The following is a 14,209-nucleotide window of genomic DNA, read 5'->3' as shown; positions in this document are numbered from 1 at the left end:
ACTGACCATTTTTAGACGACTAGTCGAACCTCCTGACACATCTTTTGCTGATTCAAACCAGTGTATTGTGTGCTTGTTGCAACCAGTGACAAATTTTACCTTTGCTGTTATTACAGCAGAATCAAAGGTCAGAGTATTATGACGAGTCTCTAACTCTGCCCAGAGGTCAAACACGAGGGGGAGAGAGAGAGGGAGAAGCCAGGCTGAGGAAGAAATAATGCATGGTAACTAAAGGTAAGACTCTCATCAAATATTCACACATGTGGGGGAGGAGAAAAGGACACTCGAGAATAAGAGGGAGAAAAAAAGAGAGAGAGAGCACACACAGAGCAGAGTCTGTGAAAGACTCACTGTACCTTTACGCGAAACCTTTTATGAACACTCCACCCTCCTGATGCATACATGTAATAAGGAAACAATTACTTTGCTATTTAAAAACATTATGAGTTAAACAGGAGTAACAACGTTCTTATTACACTTTTCATAACATTGCGCAAAAAAGAGCTTAAAAAAAAAAACTACATTATAAATGGAACCACGCATATTTATTGTTGACAAAAAACATTGACATGACACTTTTCCTTGAGATATGAATGTATAAGAAATAATGAATGTATATGAAATAATGAATGCATATGAAATAGTGCATGTTTTAGGTGCTGTGACTAGTCACCATTTCTGTTGTTTTTAACCATTATTCTAATTTGCATTTCACTTCAATAGTCCTGGGGTGTAACAAATGAATTTTTTAAGTGAAAATATTCCATGTAGTCTCTGTAAAATGAAGTCATGAAAAACTGCATGCATCATTTTTATAAAAAAGAATTGGGGAAAATGATCCTTAAAATGGTTTTAGAGGAAGTCTAGCATGTCACACTGCAGGACACTAATGTGACTGCTTGAAATGGTGTGTTGTACAAATAATATATGAACAGGACGAGATATGTGCACAAGAAGCGAGTGGAATAGTTCTTATTAAAATACAAAATGTCAAACAACATATTTTGTATATCCTGCACATAATGCATTGTACAGTCATCAAATCTCCATTTTGCTTGTCTATTAATTATGTGTGGCTATGATTATGTATTTAGTTAGCAAGTGCTAGGAACATGCAAGTGCTTGAAACTCTTGCATTAAAGACAACACTTGCTCGTTCAATGACAGCATTTGATATGTCTGATGCGGTGGAATAAGATGTAGACGGTAATGGGACATATGCCCACCGCTGACCTGCAAACCAAATTATTTACCATACAACAGGATGTCAACAGTAGTGTAATCAGTTTGGACTTCACATTTCTTCACAGTCGCTGTTGTTGACTGGTCTAGAATGCTATTTGAAAGATCCTAAAGTGTGTAAATGTAATAATCAAAAGGCACAGAGACAAACGTTTCAATAACACACGGTTTCAGACAGACACTCACCTCTGGCACTTTAGGTGGAGGCTTCTGGACCACCTTGTCCTCCAGCACTCTTTCTTTTATCAGGGCGCAAGAGATGTCCAGAGCGCCCAGCAGGGCGTTGGGCTTGAAGCTAACATGCTGAGCATCAGGTGACAGCAGCTCCAGGGTGTGATATGCTGGATTCAGATGGTACTGACTGCACAGGTCCACCAACAGATCCATCAGAGCTTTTCTGAAGAGACACAAGGAGAAACAAGGACAGAGAAAGATTGAGTTACTTGACGGTTTACACTTGTAATTACATCATCTGATGCAGAAAGGACTGTGATAGAGCGATATAGCAAAAGAGCGAGAGAGCGAGAGAGAGAGAGAGAGAGAGTCAACTTGAATTACAGGTGTTACGTAAAGCAGCAAATTGTTACATGAATGCTGGTCTAAATGTTTCTCTTCACTCACCAACTGTCAGTAATTCAATCTGCATCTAGCAAAAACTGCTATACGGACACCCTTCAACCACTGCGTTAAACCTCTGCTGATAAATATTTGATCAAAATTGATTGTTTTAATTGCACATCATGACCGGGTCATTCACTGAGGAAACTTAAGTGTGTTATGTCAAGAACTCTGGAATCTCGGGTTCTAGTGTAATGCTGATGGTCACTGAATTAATGACCTCATACATCAGTCATTATGTTAGTTTTACTGCATGATTAGTTTGTTACTTTGTTATAATAAAAGCACAAAAAAAGTAAAATAGCAAAATGAAAACGCAAAAAGCTGCACATTGTTTCTGTCAATGTCTTGGACATAATTCAAGCGCAAAAATTAACTTTAGAGCAGAATTGTCTGTTATATTAGAGGAGAACCTGCATTAGAGCTTCTGAGATGTGTGTGCTTCTCATCTGTGACACTTGTGATATCAGACACATTGAAAAGGTTCTGTGAACTTGTGCATGTATGCCCATTTAAATATTCCAAACTGACATTTATTTCCTTTTAAAGCCGTACATAACCAGCAAAGATAAGCAAAAAAAAAAAAAAAAAACGTTCACCCTAGAACTCACCAGACTTGTGCTTGGGAGTAAAAAAAACAAAAAAACATTATCATATAAACCTATCCATTGTCTTGTATATATCATATGTAGAAGGCTACTTATAAAATTAAAACAAGTATGACGGATAAAAATAGACCATAACAGAAATTTTATAACTCAGTCCGTCAGAGTGGTGGAACAACCACAATGGTGGCAGCTGCAGCAGTTTCAGGTAGATAGGCAGCTATACTCATGTATTTATGCTTGAAGTGCCATTGTATTTTATTCAATAACTATATGCTTTAATTTGAGAGAGGATCCAGAGATTAATTAATGAAGTCATAAACAAAGCTCCACATCGATCCATTTTGGTTTCATGATTGTAGCCATAAAATAAATAATTTCTGAGTCTGTTGATGAAAACAGCTCTTAGCAGAATCTCCACTTTGTCATCTAGAAATTCAGAAACAACACCAAAGCAATATTAGCCTGAACATTAGTTTTTTTTAGCCTGAGTTGAAGTTAAGAAGCAACATTTTTGTGAGATGTCTTGGGTGATTTGAGATTTGCAATGCATGCTTGGCAAACAGTTTTGGAGATTTCTATTTCCTCATTCAAGCAGATATGAGCTGAACTTGCATGACTACAACTAGCTGTCTGGGGACTGACTTCCTTCAAAGGACTTTGATGTAACCTAATAACATCTGAAATTCCAAATCATAAAAATTCCTCACACCTCTTTAACTTTGATATGACTAGCAAATCATTAAACTACCTTGGCTCAAAATTTGCACACAAAAATAAGTGCAATACATATCGACTCTTATGACGCACCCATCCTCCAATAAAACAAATCAACATACATCAGTTTACTTGACATCATTAAACACTGCCAGTTAGTAAGTAAACCTTTAACGCATGCTTTTAGTTTTATTAAAAATACTTAGTATACATTTATTATAACAAGGGAAGTGGCCCTAAAGCAACCTGAGGTTAAATGCCTTGAAAACAGGCACAATGGAGAGTGTTCGTGGGTTACTCCTTGCAAGTTTGAAACATGGGACCATTCAGTTACCATGGCAGATCTTTAACAATCAAGTCACATTAGGCCTGGATATTGATACGGTTTTCATGATTCGATTCTTTATCGATTCACACCTCTTGATTCGATTTGATTCAGGGGACTTTCACACTGGCAGTTTAGTCAGAAACAGAGCACTGTATACATGAAAAATTGGTAATATGAAAGTTGCTTTGCAGACCAGGGAGCGGACTATGGCACTGAACCAGGGACTACCTGTAGGAGTTAGTCTGATCCAGGTTGCAATGTAACTGTGGCAGAGTTCCAATGAGTAAGAAAGCAACCTGTACTCGAGTCCACACTTGATCAAATAAAATAAATTTTACATGCATTTTTGCTTATTTAAACATTATGACATCATCAGTTGCACAAAAACATATGAGGAGCTGTGTTTGACAGCGGTCTAGCGGTTTTAGAACAATGATGTTTTGATGAAACAGAATATTTAAACTGGTTTTAAAAGTACACTGTAAAGGCTAAATACTCTGAATAGGCAGATTTAAAATGCTACTACCATCTTTATGACTGATGTTTTCATCAGTTTGTGTGTAAGCATATATGTGTTTAGGTATACGTGTGTTTGACGGGTCGACATCAATTATGGATAAATTATGTATATAAGTCGATTTGGGCTACAAATCGCAGGACCTTTCAGATGATGATAAAAAATTAGACTTACAGTATTTTCCAGAAAATACAGCACATGCACTTTTATTAATTTCTTTCAAGTCGATACACCTTAAACACCATCTTGTAAAAGTGTTTGTTATTTTTGTAATTCATTAATTATTACTTTCATTTTAATTAAAGGTAAACTCAGTCATTTTTTAATATATCGTCTTGGCACCTATAGGGGCACGGAGGCATCATAATTCAAACTCAATAGTTTTTAGTTAAAGTTTCCATTATAGAAATTTACTATTTACAGTCAACCATGATTCATTTATCCATGAGTGAAAGTGTCAAATAACAGGGTGGTTGCTGAGATTAAGAGAGTTGTATTCGGCTAGTCATGTGATCCAAACATGGCAGCCCCCATGAGGGGAACCTCTCCATGTAGAATAAAACAGCTTTTACTGATATGACTGAAGACTTAATCTCATGTGAGTGTTCATGACTAAATACACATGTTTCAAAATTACAATTAATTTCTTTAAAAGTAAATCTTTTTAAATGAGGATAAAAAAAAAATTACTGAGCGCACCATTCAGTAATAATGGAACTTCGACAAGGTTAAATACGTTTCCATTTTTACCAGAATATTTGCAGACTTGCAGAGACAGACTTTGTACATACTGACCAAAGATTCAGCACTTTTGGATTGGACAGCTCCCGTAACGACTCACTACTTTAAGTTTTACTTTTTACAAGCGTTCTACGAGATGGTTTGGGAAACAGCCGTTACTCCATTGTATTAAAAAAAAAAACACTGCAAAAGCACTTCATAAATAAAATATATTATAATTTGTAGCCTACTTAACACACATTAGGCCTACTGTTGCACTGCACTTAAGCAAATAAATGCATGAACATGTGTAATGTTGCTATAAACACTTAAATCCATTTGCTGCATTGTGAGTGTGACAGAAAAACAAACATAAATGTCAGACTACCAAATGAGTCATTACAACATTTTTAAACTGTACTGTATCTAGGGGTGGGTGATATGACCAAAATCTTATATCATGATATAATTTTATATCACGATAACAATATATATATAACAAAAATTGGTTTATATTTTAAATAACCACATCTTAATGCTTATTTTTATGTAACCCAGTCAGTAAATTAAATACTTTATAAATAAAAAACATTTCATTCCTATTAGAGTATATAATTGAGGAGTAAGGAACAGACAAGCCCCAGTTGGGCGACAGTGAGACACACGGAGCAGTACAGTATACTATAATTGTTGTCGTAAACATTATTTTTTTTTTGCCATTTTCCTAATTTTCCTGGTGGTTCAAATGTCAGGCTGTCTAGCAGTCCCATATGTTTGACTTCCTCCATAGAGCTTTAAGGCAGTATTTCCCAAATTTGTTCTGCCATGGTACATTTTTTACGACTAAAAAAATTCTAGGCACACCACTATCCCACACAGGCTAACCATAGTCAATATTTTTCCTTTTCAAGAACTTGTCCATGTTTTCTGTCCATCTTAGTAGTGTGTTTACTTGTAATGTTTGAAATTCGGCTATGCAAAAAAAATAAATAAATAAATTCACATGTGCGAGGTCACAGGTGGCAAGAGCGCTAAATGGGTAATGAAAAAACAATACATTTTAAACAAAAACATATTTTCTAATTTGTATATTTGTTCTTGCAATGCCACAACAAATTGCAGTGATGCAAACTCATGAGGGGCGAAAAGGGTAAGACAATCACTGGTCCACAAAAAACATTTATATTTTATTTTTTTTTTTTTAAAGAATAAGCTAAAAGCACCAATTCCAGCTATTTTAGTGAATCAAGTTTACAATTGTGCAGAATTAGCTGCAAAATAAAGAGTATTTTGGTGAGGCTTGCTTCTGTTTCACAAATTTTGTTCGATTTTACTAACCGATTAATTCAGTGACCCCTTCTGTAAATGTAACTAGGAGGTGAGAAATGAGCATCTTATGTGCTACGAGTGAGTCAGTGAATCATTTTGAGTCATTCATGACCGAAATCTACCAAGAGAATTTATAGTGTTAAAGCAATAAAATAACAAAGCAGATCTATAATCTTCCTTCAGTCTGAGCATTATTTTTCATCCAAAAAGACAAAATTAATAGTGAGTTTCAATAACGTCCTTACCTTCTCCTTTATTAAAACTTGAATGGCTAAAAGTCTACAGACTTCAGTAGAAGAATTATAAACACAAAGCAGATCTATGGTATAATTTTCCTACAGTAGCCTATTTAAAATGCTGAGCATGGATTTTATCAGAAAAGACCACAATAAGACAAATAATAATCATTTTGAGTTTCAATAATTTCTTTCATCATTGTAAAGCGCATTTCACATGAATTGAGTAGAGGCATCAAACGCGCATTGCCCTCCACATGACAAGAGTTGCAGAAAGCTTCAGAGAGGGGTGATTTTACATATGCACAATAAACATTGAAAACATGTATTAGAAAGAGAGAAAAAAGCTTGCGGTTGCTTTGATAGCAGATAGTAATAAAATAACTCGTTTACTTTTTAAGTCTAAGCGTTTTCTTGATGAATTTAAATTAGTTCAATAACTGGAGTCTCTAATATTTGTAAATGATAAGGTAATATTTAATTAAAAGAACTTGAGACATTCAATGCCTCTTCACAAATTTGGACAGTTTTTAAATATTTCTTGTTGCATAGTACTCTCAAAGACATTATTGGTGAAGCAAAAACTTTTGTGTGAATAACACTTTGGTGTAAAGTCACTTCAGAGACTTTAATGTATTCCACAGCACACCTGACAATCTTTCATGGCACACTAGTGGCACAGTGGAAACACCTCAAATGAGTCACGTAGGTTTTGTGGCTTGTGCAGTGATATCGATAGAAACCGTATTGAGAAGCTGCAACATTTCCAGAATCTTAGTATGGGTTGTTTTGTATGCTGGGGTGCCAGACAGGATTTCTGTCATTAGTTAAGTTTGAGGTCATTGTTTTAGTCTCAAAATAAAAACAGACAAAGATCTTGTGTCTTACACAAAACCCGGAACTAATGAGATGAGGATTTTACACACCAGTAATCAATGCAATAATAACCACTCTTAAAATGGAAGAAACGAGAACATTAAATACAACAGGACTCAGATAAGGATTTGCATTCAAATTTGTACATTCAATATTCAGCTAATTCATGTGTATCAATAGTGACTTAGTTAGTGAAGAAAGTTGCTACAAAAAAATCATTAGTCCAGTTCACAAGGCAAGTTAATCCAAATAATAAATAATCAGCAGCAAAAAACAGTTCAAATAGTCAAAGTAGTAGGGAAGAAAAGGAAAAAAATTATTTCCCCTATCAAAAACAGTCAAGCCAAGTCAAAAAATAATCCACGGAGGCCGAATTGTACTCATGACTCTTTCTTTAATAGTCCGGTACACATTTTCTGGGATTTATATTGAAAATCCGGTTGGTGTATATACCGGGCTGCAGGCTCCCACTCCGTCAATCCAGTTCAGGTACTTGCAATTCTGTTTTCCCTGCAGCATCTCAATGACCGACAGCTAGTCACATAATGGCAAGAAAAATTTCCTTTGCGTAATCCATGATGTGCGATCACAACGACGATGGTAAGCACTCTTGCCGTGGATAAAACAATAAATCCCGACCGCTGCCGCCATCTTGCTGTGAGTGACGCACGTCAACCAGATAAAGGTAACTTGGGGCTAGACTAAAAACGTCACCATCTTGATTCAGGCCATATAGAACGATGACTGTAGTTCCAAATAATTTTGACATTTGTGGATAATTATCATAGATTTATTTCACAGATGAATGATGACTGATAAATGCAAGACAGATGAACAATTAATTGCAATTTATTTATTTATTTCATGATGACATCATCACATAGCGCAAGTGATCCCGCTTTGCGCTCTCCTGTCTATGGAGCACTGTGGATCATCGGTGCCCAGCCTCTTCAGAGGCCTGTTCTTCAGCCAGGCATACAACTGAAGTGGGCAGAGGAGAGAGAGGAGGGGCTCAGTGACTTTTCCCCATTTGGCAGCGCGTGATGGGGCGCACCTGAACTCAATGAATAACCACTGGTGTCTTCGTAGATCCAGGAACGGGGAGGGTCCGGTGCGAATTAGATGCATCGACGGACCTGCACCTCGGATCCACTCCACAAATTAGATGCGACAGCGGGGGTTTGGAGCACGCGTCACGGCCGAAGGGCCAGGATGCCGGGCCACAATTTCCCTCACACACCCCATGCCAGGGATGCCAGGCTGTTCTTAAAAAGCTGCTGCCCCTCATGCTTTGGACCAAGAAGGGGGGGGAGCATGTCACGGCCACCGGACCACGCCCATTATACCTGGACCTTACCCTCTCATCACTACACTTCTTTCACATAGCACCATTCACTGCAAGGACACCATATTCCACTTTGTTTTAGAAACTAGGCCGTTGGACCCTTTATTATCCCCTTTTTCCATTGTTATTATTTCAAATAAATGCCTCTCTGAGGCCTGACACCATGCCCACTTTGTCTCTTGCTCACCCTGCCACAAGCTATAAATGCATTTATTATACCTGATTGTCTTTCAAATCACCATCAAAGAACAGCTCACATTCTTGACATCTTTGCACATTCAACACACCCAAGGCAGACAAACGCAAGAGACATTTTGTGCACGTAAATTTTGGTGGTAAATCCAAAAAGACAAACTTTAATTCATTACTTATCACAGTGAAAATGATCTTGTATTGAATAGTTACCTAGTTACAGTGGTAAACAGATGCCACTAGTACAAAGGTTAATGCAACAAGACTGCAGTTTGGACTCAAATATGATGTGAACAGAGACCAGTGGGAGGAAAAGAACCCGGTTTCGGACCAAGCAATTGAACCAAATAAGAAAAAAAAAAATAATGGATTATTTTTATTAATGGATATTCGGTCACTAGTGTCCATTCCAAAACCAGAATAAGCATATTCACCTGCCGTCCACATTGACGGTGGTCTTGTAGCCTGTAGGCAAAGTGATGTGGAGATCCACACTGGGTCGAAGTATGTTTTCCTTACTGTCTCCCCCTGAAGAACCTCCTCCATCAGGCACATTACGGAAGAACCTGCGTGGGGTAGGTTGAGGAGGCCGAGGTGGAGGGGGGGCCCTGGCCTTCATTCGCTTCCTATGGAATAAATGCAGAAAAGACAAGGTTTGATGATTAAAAAATTACATTTGATGATAGTAAAATTGTTGCAAAATATCATCAAGTGAAATGAAGGTTTATTCTAAGTTGGCTAATCAAGTCCAAACACTCCTGAATAAAACTTGCACAAATAGAATCCTAAGAATGGCCCAATTAGAAAGAAAGAGGCCTTCTGACTGAGTTGTATAATGTTCAATTCCTTTTCTTCAAGACGTTTGTAGCTTATTCGAATTGCCGAAGTCTCTGTAAATGGTTGTATGGAAAACAACAAAGAAATGAATGGCAATTCCAATTGGCAAATCCAATGACTATTTATTCCTCACATGGTGGTCATTGTTAGGGCTGGGTATTGAGACATATTTCACTATTCGATTCTATTCCAATTCACAAGCTCGATTCGATTAGTATTTCGATTTGTTCAATTTATATGGATATGTTTTAGTTATAATGTCCATTTTGATTACATATGAAAGATATTCTCTCTTCACTAATGCTGTTAATTGTAAATGAGAACCTGTAACTTGATACATTATGAAAATATACATTTTTACTAAATATATTTTATCATTAGTTTTTCATCATATTGGTTAGATTTTCTTTTTTTATGTAAAAATCCATGTACTCCATCAATAAATAAGATGTCTTGAAACTGAATATATATTGCATATATATTTTGTTGCGTGTTAATTGTTTACATGCATAATTTGTATTATTTGCAAGTGTTTACATTGTTTTGCAGAACAAATCTAAAACTCTTTAAGAATGGCGACAGTTTAGTAAAAAGCATCTCTTTGTTTTGGTTGAGCAGACATTAACTAGACCCCATCCGTGGTCTCAGTTATTAGAATTAAATGTTTCTTTTTAATAGTTTTTAATCAACAACTTGCTGTAAAGAACAGAGAGGATATTAAAAGATACATTGTTCAGTAACAAATGGATCATCTGGGTCTTTGGACACACATTACTCAGAACGAGTCAAGCCAAACTCTTGGTGCTTAACTTCCTCACCAATGCACAACTCAATCACTAGTGAGTGAAATCTATACATTTACCAGCCTGTGGCTAATCAAGGACACATAGCACGGAATTTGGTAGCATATGCGAGTGATTTACTCACATTGTTTTGGGTTGCTGCATATAGTAAAAGATCAATCTTCAGATTTAAGAATCAATATCTTCATTGCGATGCATCAGTAGATCAATATTTTTACCCAGTCCTAGTTATTGTAGCAACTAAGTAGTTTCCAGGCAAACTGATAAAACCTGCTGAAGGAAAACTGCCAAGACAACTGATTAGTTCTTCAATAAAATAAGTCCTTACACATTTAATGTGAGCAAGACAGACTAAAAATAGCTTGTGAACTAGAGATGAACCGTTAAGGCACTATCAATACACACCCTATTGGTACAACTCATTTAATGTGATACTGGGACCATATTATAAACTGAAATGATACCAATGATGTAATAGTTTATCTGCATCAATCTAAATCGGCCGATCATCATCTTAAATCTGGCTGGGAATCCTGCCTAGATTCGTGGTGCGATAGAGTCAGTCTTACTCACTCCAACATGTGTGCTCTCCACTCCGGGTGCATTCAATCTCTCATCAGTCAATTACCAAGCACTATTTCTTGAGAATTCCGTATATCAGAGATACTGTATATGTTTGTTACAGTACCACAAAAACAGTTTAACCTTCAAGAAAGGGACCATGTCTTCACACATTTGCTTAATTAATAAGTATTGATTTGAGTTACAACAAAATGCCAAAGACTGTAACAAATCATATATACTAATGCTTTCACTCTAAAGCAGTTTTGGAGCTTATAATGGATATTTTTTACTTATCCCTGCTGTGTGTGATGCTCTCATGATGTTTACTAGTTGCCGGTATGTCACAATGATATTTGAATATGAAAGAGCGATACCTGGAACAATCATCACCATGGTTCAATGGACAGAGTGGAGCGAGCGCCATGGGTAGATTAACTATATGGGCAATTGAGCGAGTGCCCAGGGGCACCACGACTCCGGGGGCACCAACTCAGGGCCGGCTAAAATAGAAAAAGAATTATAAAATACAAATTTTAACCCATTCGCACATATGTGAGAAGTTTTGCTATCTAGCGCTTGGAAAATCCACAACTACTTTGCTATCACGAATTTCCAAGCTTAAACTTTTCAGGGTCGAGGTAATGTTCCAACAAGTTAACCAGAAACACATATGGAGGTATAAAAACACAGGAGTGAGTAAACAATGACTGAATTTAAATTTTGGGGTGAACTAACCCTTTAACAACCCATACATATTCCAATTATCTAAATATACATGAGCACAATTTTTTTCTTCCTTGGTGCTGTTTATTACTATTAATATTCATGGCTGTTGCCCAGGGGCACCACGAAGTCTTGCGAGTGCAGAGCTGGCGCATTTACTCCTGGACTGGTCTCGACAGCACAGCACACACACACACACGTGTAAATGTACTTGTTTTGTTTGCCTTCAGAATTTCAAAAAGATGATAACTTTACTTTAATCAGAAGAAGCCTTATGAAAGGATTCTATAAAGGAAAGGCCAACTTAGCTGCAATGTCAGGATATTTAAATTTAGTGACTTCATAAATTAGGTGGTAATTTTTTCACAGATGTTACTGTTGTTAATATCATAAGTTACCTTATCACCTCAAAATCAATGCTTTACTGTCAAATGTGCATTTCAATGCACAAAACATTATAGGTAATTGCTTGGATTCTACAAAATCAGGTGCTGGTGCCACATCTTCAACTGTCCCTTTGAGGTCACACATAACGCTGATGTGGCCCGAGCTGAAATTGTGTTTGACACCCCCGCTATATAAATGCACTGTGTATATGCACTCCTATGAGAAAAGTTACTGCAATAAACAGTATACTGTAGGGAAAAATAAAAGCATAAGCATGTTTGCTATGTAATAAAAATACTAGTGCTGCAACATATATGCCGCAAGCATGGAGAAGCTTCACTGACATCAGTTTACAGGAGTGAAAAATGGATTTGCAAAAATGTCCTTGTCAAAAATCTGCCATAAAAATATTATGTTAATATTATTTTCCAGGGCCTGGGTAGCTCAGCAAGTAAAGCCGCTGATTACCACACCTGGAGTATCAAGTTCGAATCCAGGGCGTGCTGAGTGATTCCAGTAAGGCTTCCTAAGCAACCAATTTGCCCCTGTTGCTAGGGTGGGCAGTCACGTTGGGTTGACCTCCTCGTGGACGCTATAACATGGTTCTCCCTCTCGGTGGGGCGCATGGTGAGTTGTGCGTGGATGCCGCAGAGAATAGCGTGAAGTCTACACAGGCGATAGATACATCTCTGCGGTAACGTGCTCAACAAATCACGTAATAAGATGTGCGGCTTGACTGTCTGAACTGAGATTCGTCCTCAACCACCCGGAGTGAGGCGAGTCGCTACGCCACAAGGACCTAGAGCGCATTGGGAATAGGGCATGCCAAATTGGGGAGAAAATAAATATATATATATATATATATATATATATATATATATATATATATATATATATATATATATTATTATTATTTTTTTCCACTTTCACTGACTTTTTTTAACCAACATAAGTTCTGATCATAACTACCAAATATTCATTCATTTTCATTATTGTAACCCTTTAAAAATGCCAGTTTGTTTACATAATAAAACTGTTATTGTTTTTTTTACACACACACGCGCGCACACATGCACACACACACACTGACATCCTACCAACACACCCACGTCATTTTAGCTGCATCATTTATTCAATTGGCCTGCAGTGCTCTATAATACAGCAAACAGAAAACAGGGGAAAAGCATGTATTTGCTCCATAGGCTAAACATGAGAAATTGTGCCATCTCGAAAATGGAAAATATTCAAAATTAAAATTTTGAAGCCAGGAAAATATTGCAATATAGCAAATATTGCCATTTTAATGGGAACATTTTTGTCCTGAAGGTCCTGATTGTAACTATATTGTGTACACAATGTATTATAGATACTGAAGTTGAAATATCAATATTCCCCCAAACATACACACCTTTAGCAAAATGTATACATTTGGCACAAACATGGCCAAAATGATCAAAAATGAAAAAGACATGAATGTCCTAAATGTCACACAAGGGTTAAAATACTTCAAATGTATGTGATCAGTGACAGTGCACAAGCATGTACCTAACATAATTATGTATTTTTTAGCTGGGCAAAATTGTTAATATTTCTATTCTGGTGTCACCATTGCCCTCTGCTGGGCTGATTTTAGTCCCACTCCATCCAAGATGGATAATTTTACAATTTAATGAACAGTAAAAAAAAGTTTTACAACCAATGGCGAGTTTACACTACACGATTTTAAGCCGATTTTCGCTCGCCAACAGCTGTTGAGATCGCCGGCAAAAGACTGAAATCGTGGGCAAATCAGAGCTCGCTCCCGTGAGCGACGATCGCAATGTATGAACTATCAAAGACGCGAATTGAGAGAAACGCTGATGCGTCGCCGATGTCAGCGAGATATCTAGAATGTTAAATATCTGGACCCGTCTGCGATTCCAAATCGTGCAGTGTGAAATATATTTTGACTGAATATAATAGCAGCGTTGACCTACAGCCAATGAGAGAGCAAGAACCAGGTTCACGGGAAGTTTCAGTGGGAGGAGTCCTGATGTTCCTGCAACAGAACATCAACTAGCATGGCTGTGATATCAAGAAAGTCTCATTGGACCGAAGAAATGGAGGAAAAATTTGTGGAACATTGGCAGGAGCACCAGCGCTGGAGTTGGAAAGAAATTGCCAATTCTCT

At 37.1% G+C, this 14,209-nt stretch overlaps 1 protein-coding gene across 4 annotated transcripts in view; it reads right to left on the bottom strand.

Moving 5' to 3' along the window:
- The window catches only part of LOC127657611 (protein cordon-bleu-like), a 152,514-nt gene that overhangs the window by 90,130 nt on the left and 48,175 nt on the right, over window positions 1–14,209 (bottom strand). For all 4 annotated transcript variants that reach the window (XM_052146479.1, XM_052146480.1, XM_052146481.1 and 1 more), the window contains exons 3-4: window positions 9,160–9,351; window positions 1,429–1,639 (exon numbers count right to left, since the gene is read on the bottom strand). In XM_052146479.1, coding sequence (XP_052002439.1) covers window positions 1,429–1,639; window positions 9,160–9,351 — 403 coding nt within the window. The remainder of the gene's footprint in view (window positions 1–1,428; window positions 1,640–9,159; window positions 9,352–14,209) is intronic.

Source organism: Xyrauchen texanus, chromosome 17 (genome assembly GCF_025860055.1).
Source record: "Xyrauchen texanus isolate HMW12.3.18 chromosome 17, RBS_HiC_50CHRs, whole genome shotgun sequence".
Taxonomy (NCBI): Eukaryota; Metazoa; Chordata; class Actinopteri; order Cypriniformes; family Catostomidae; genus Xyrauchen; species Xyrauchen texanus.
This window is presented reverse-complemented; position numbering and strand designations above follow the sequence as displayed.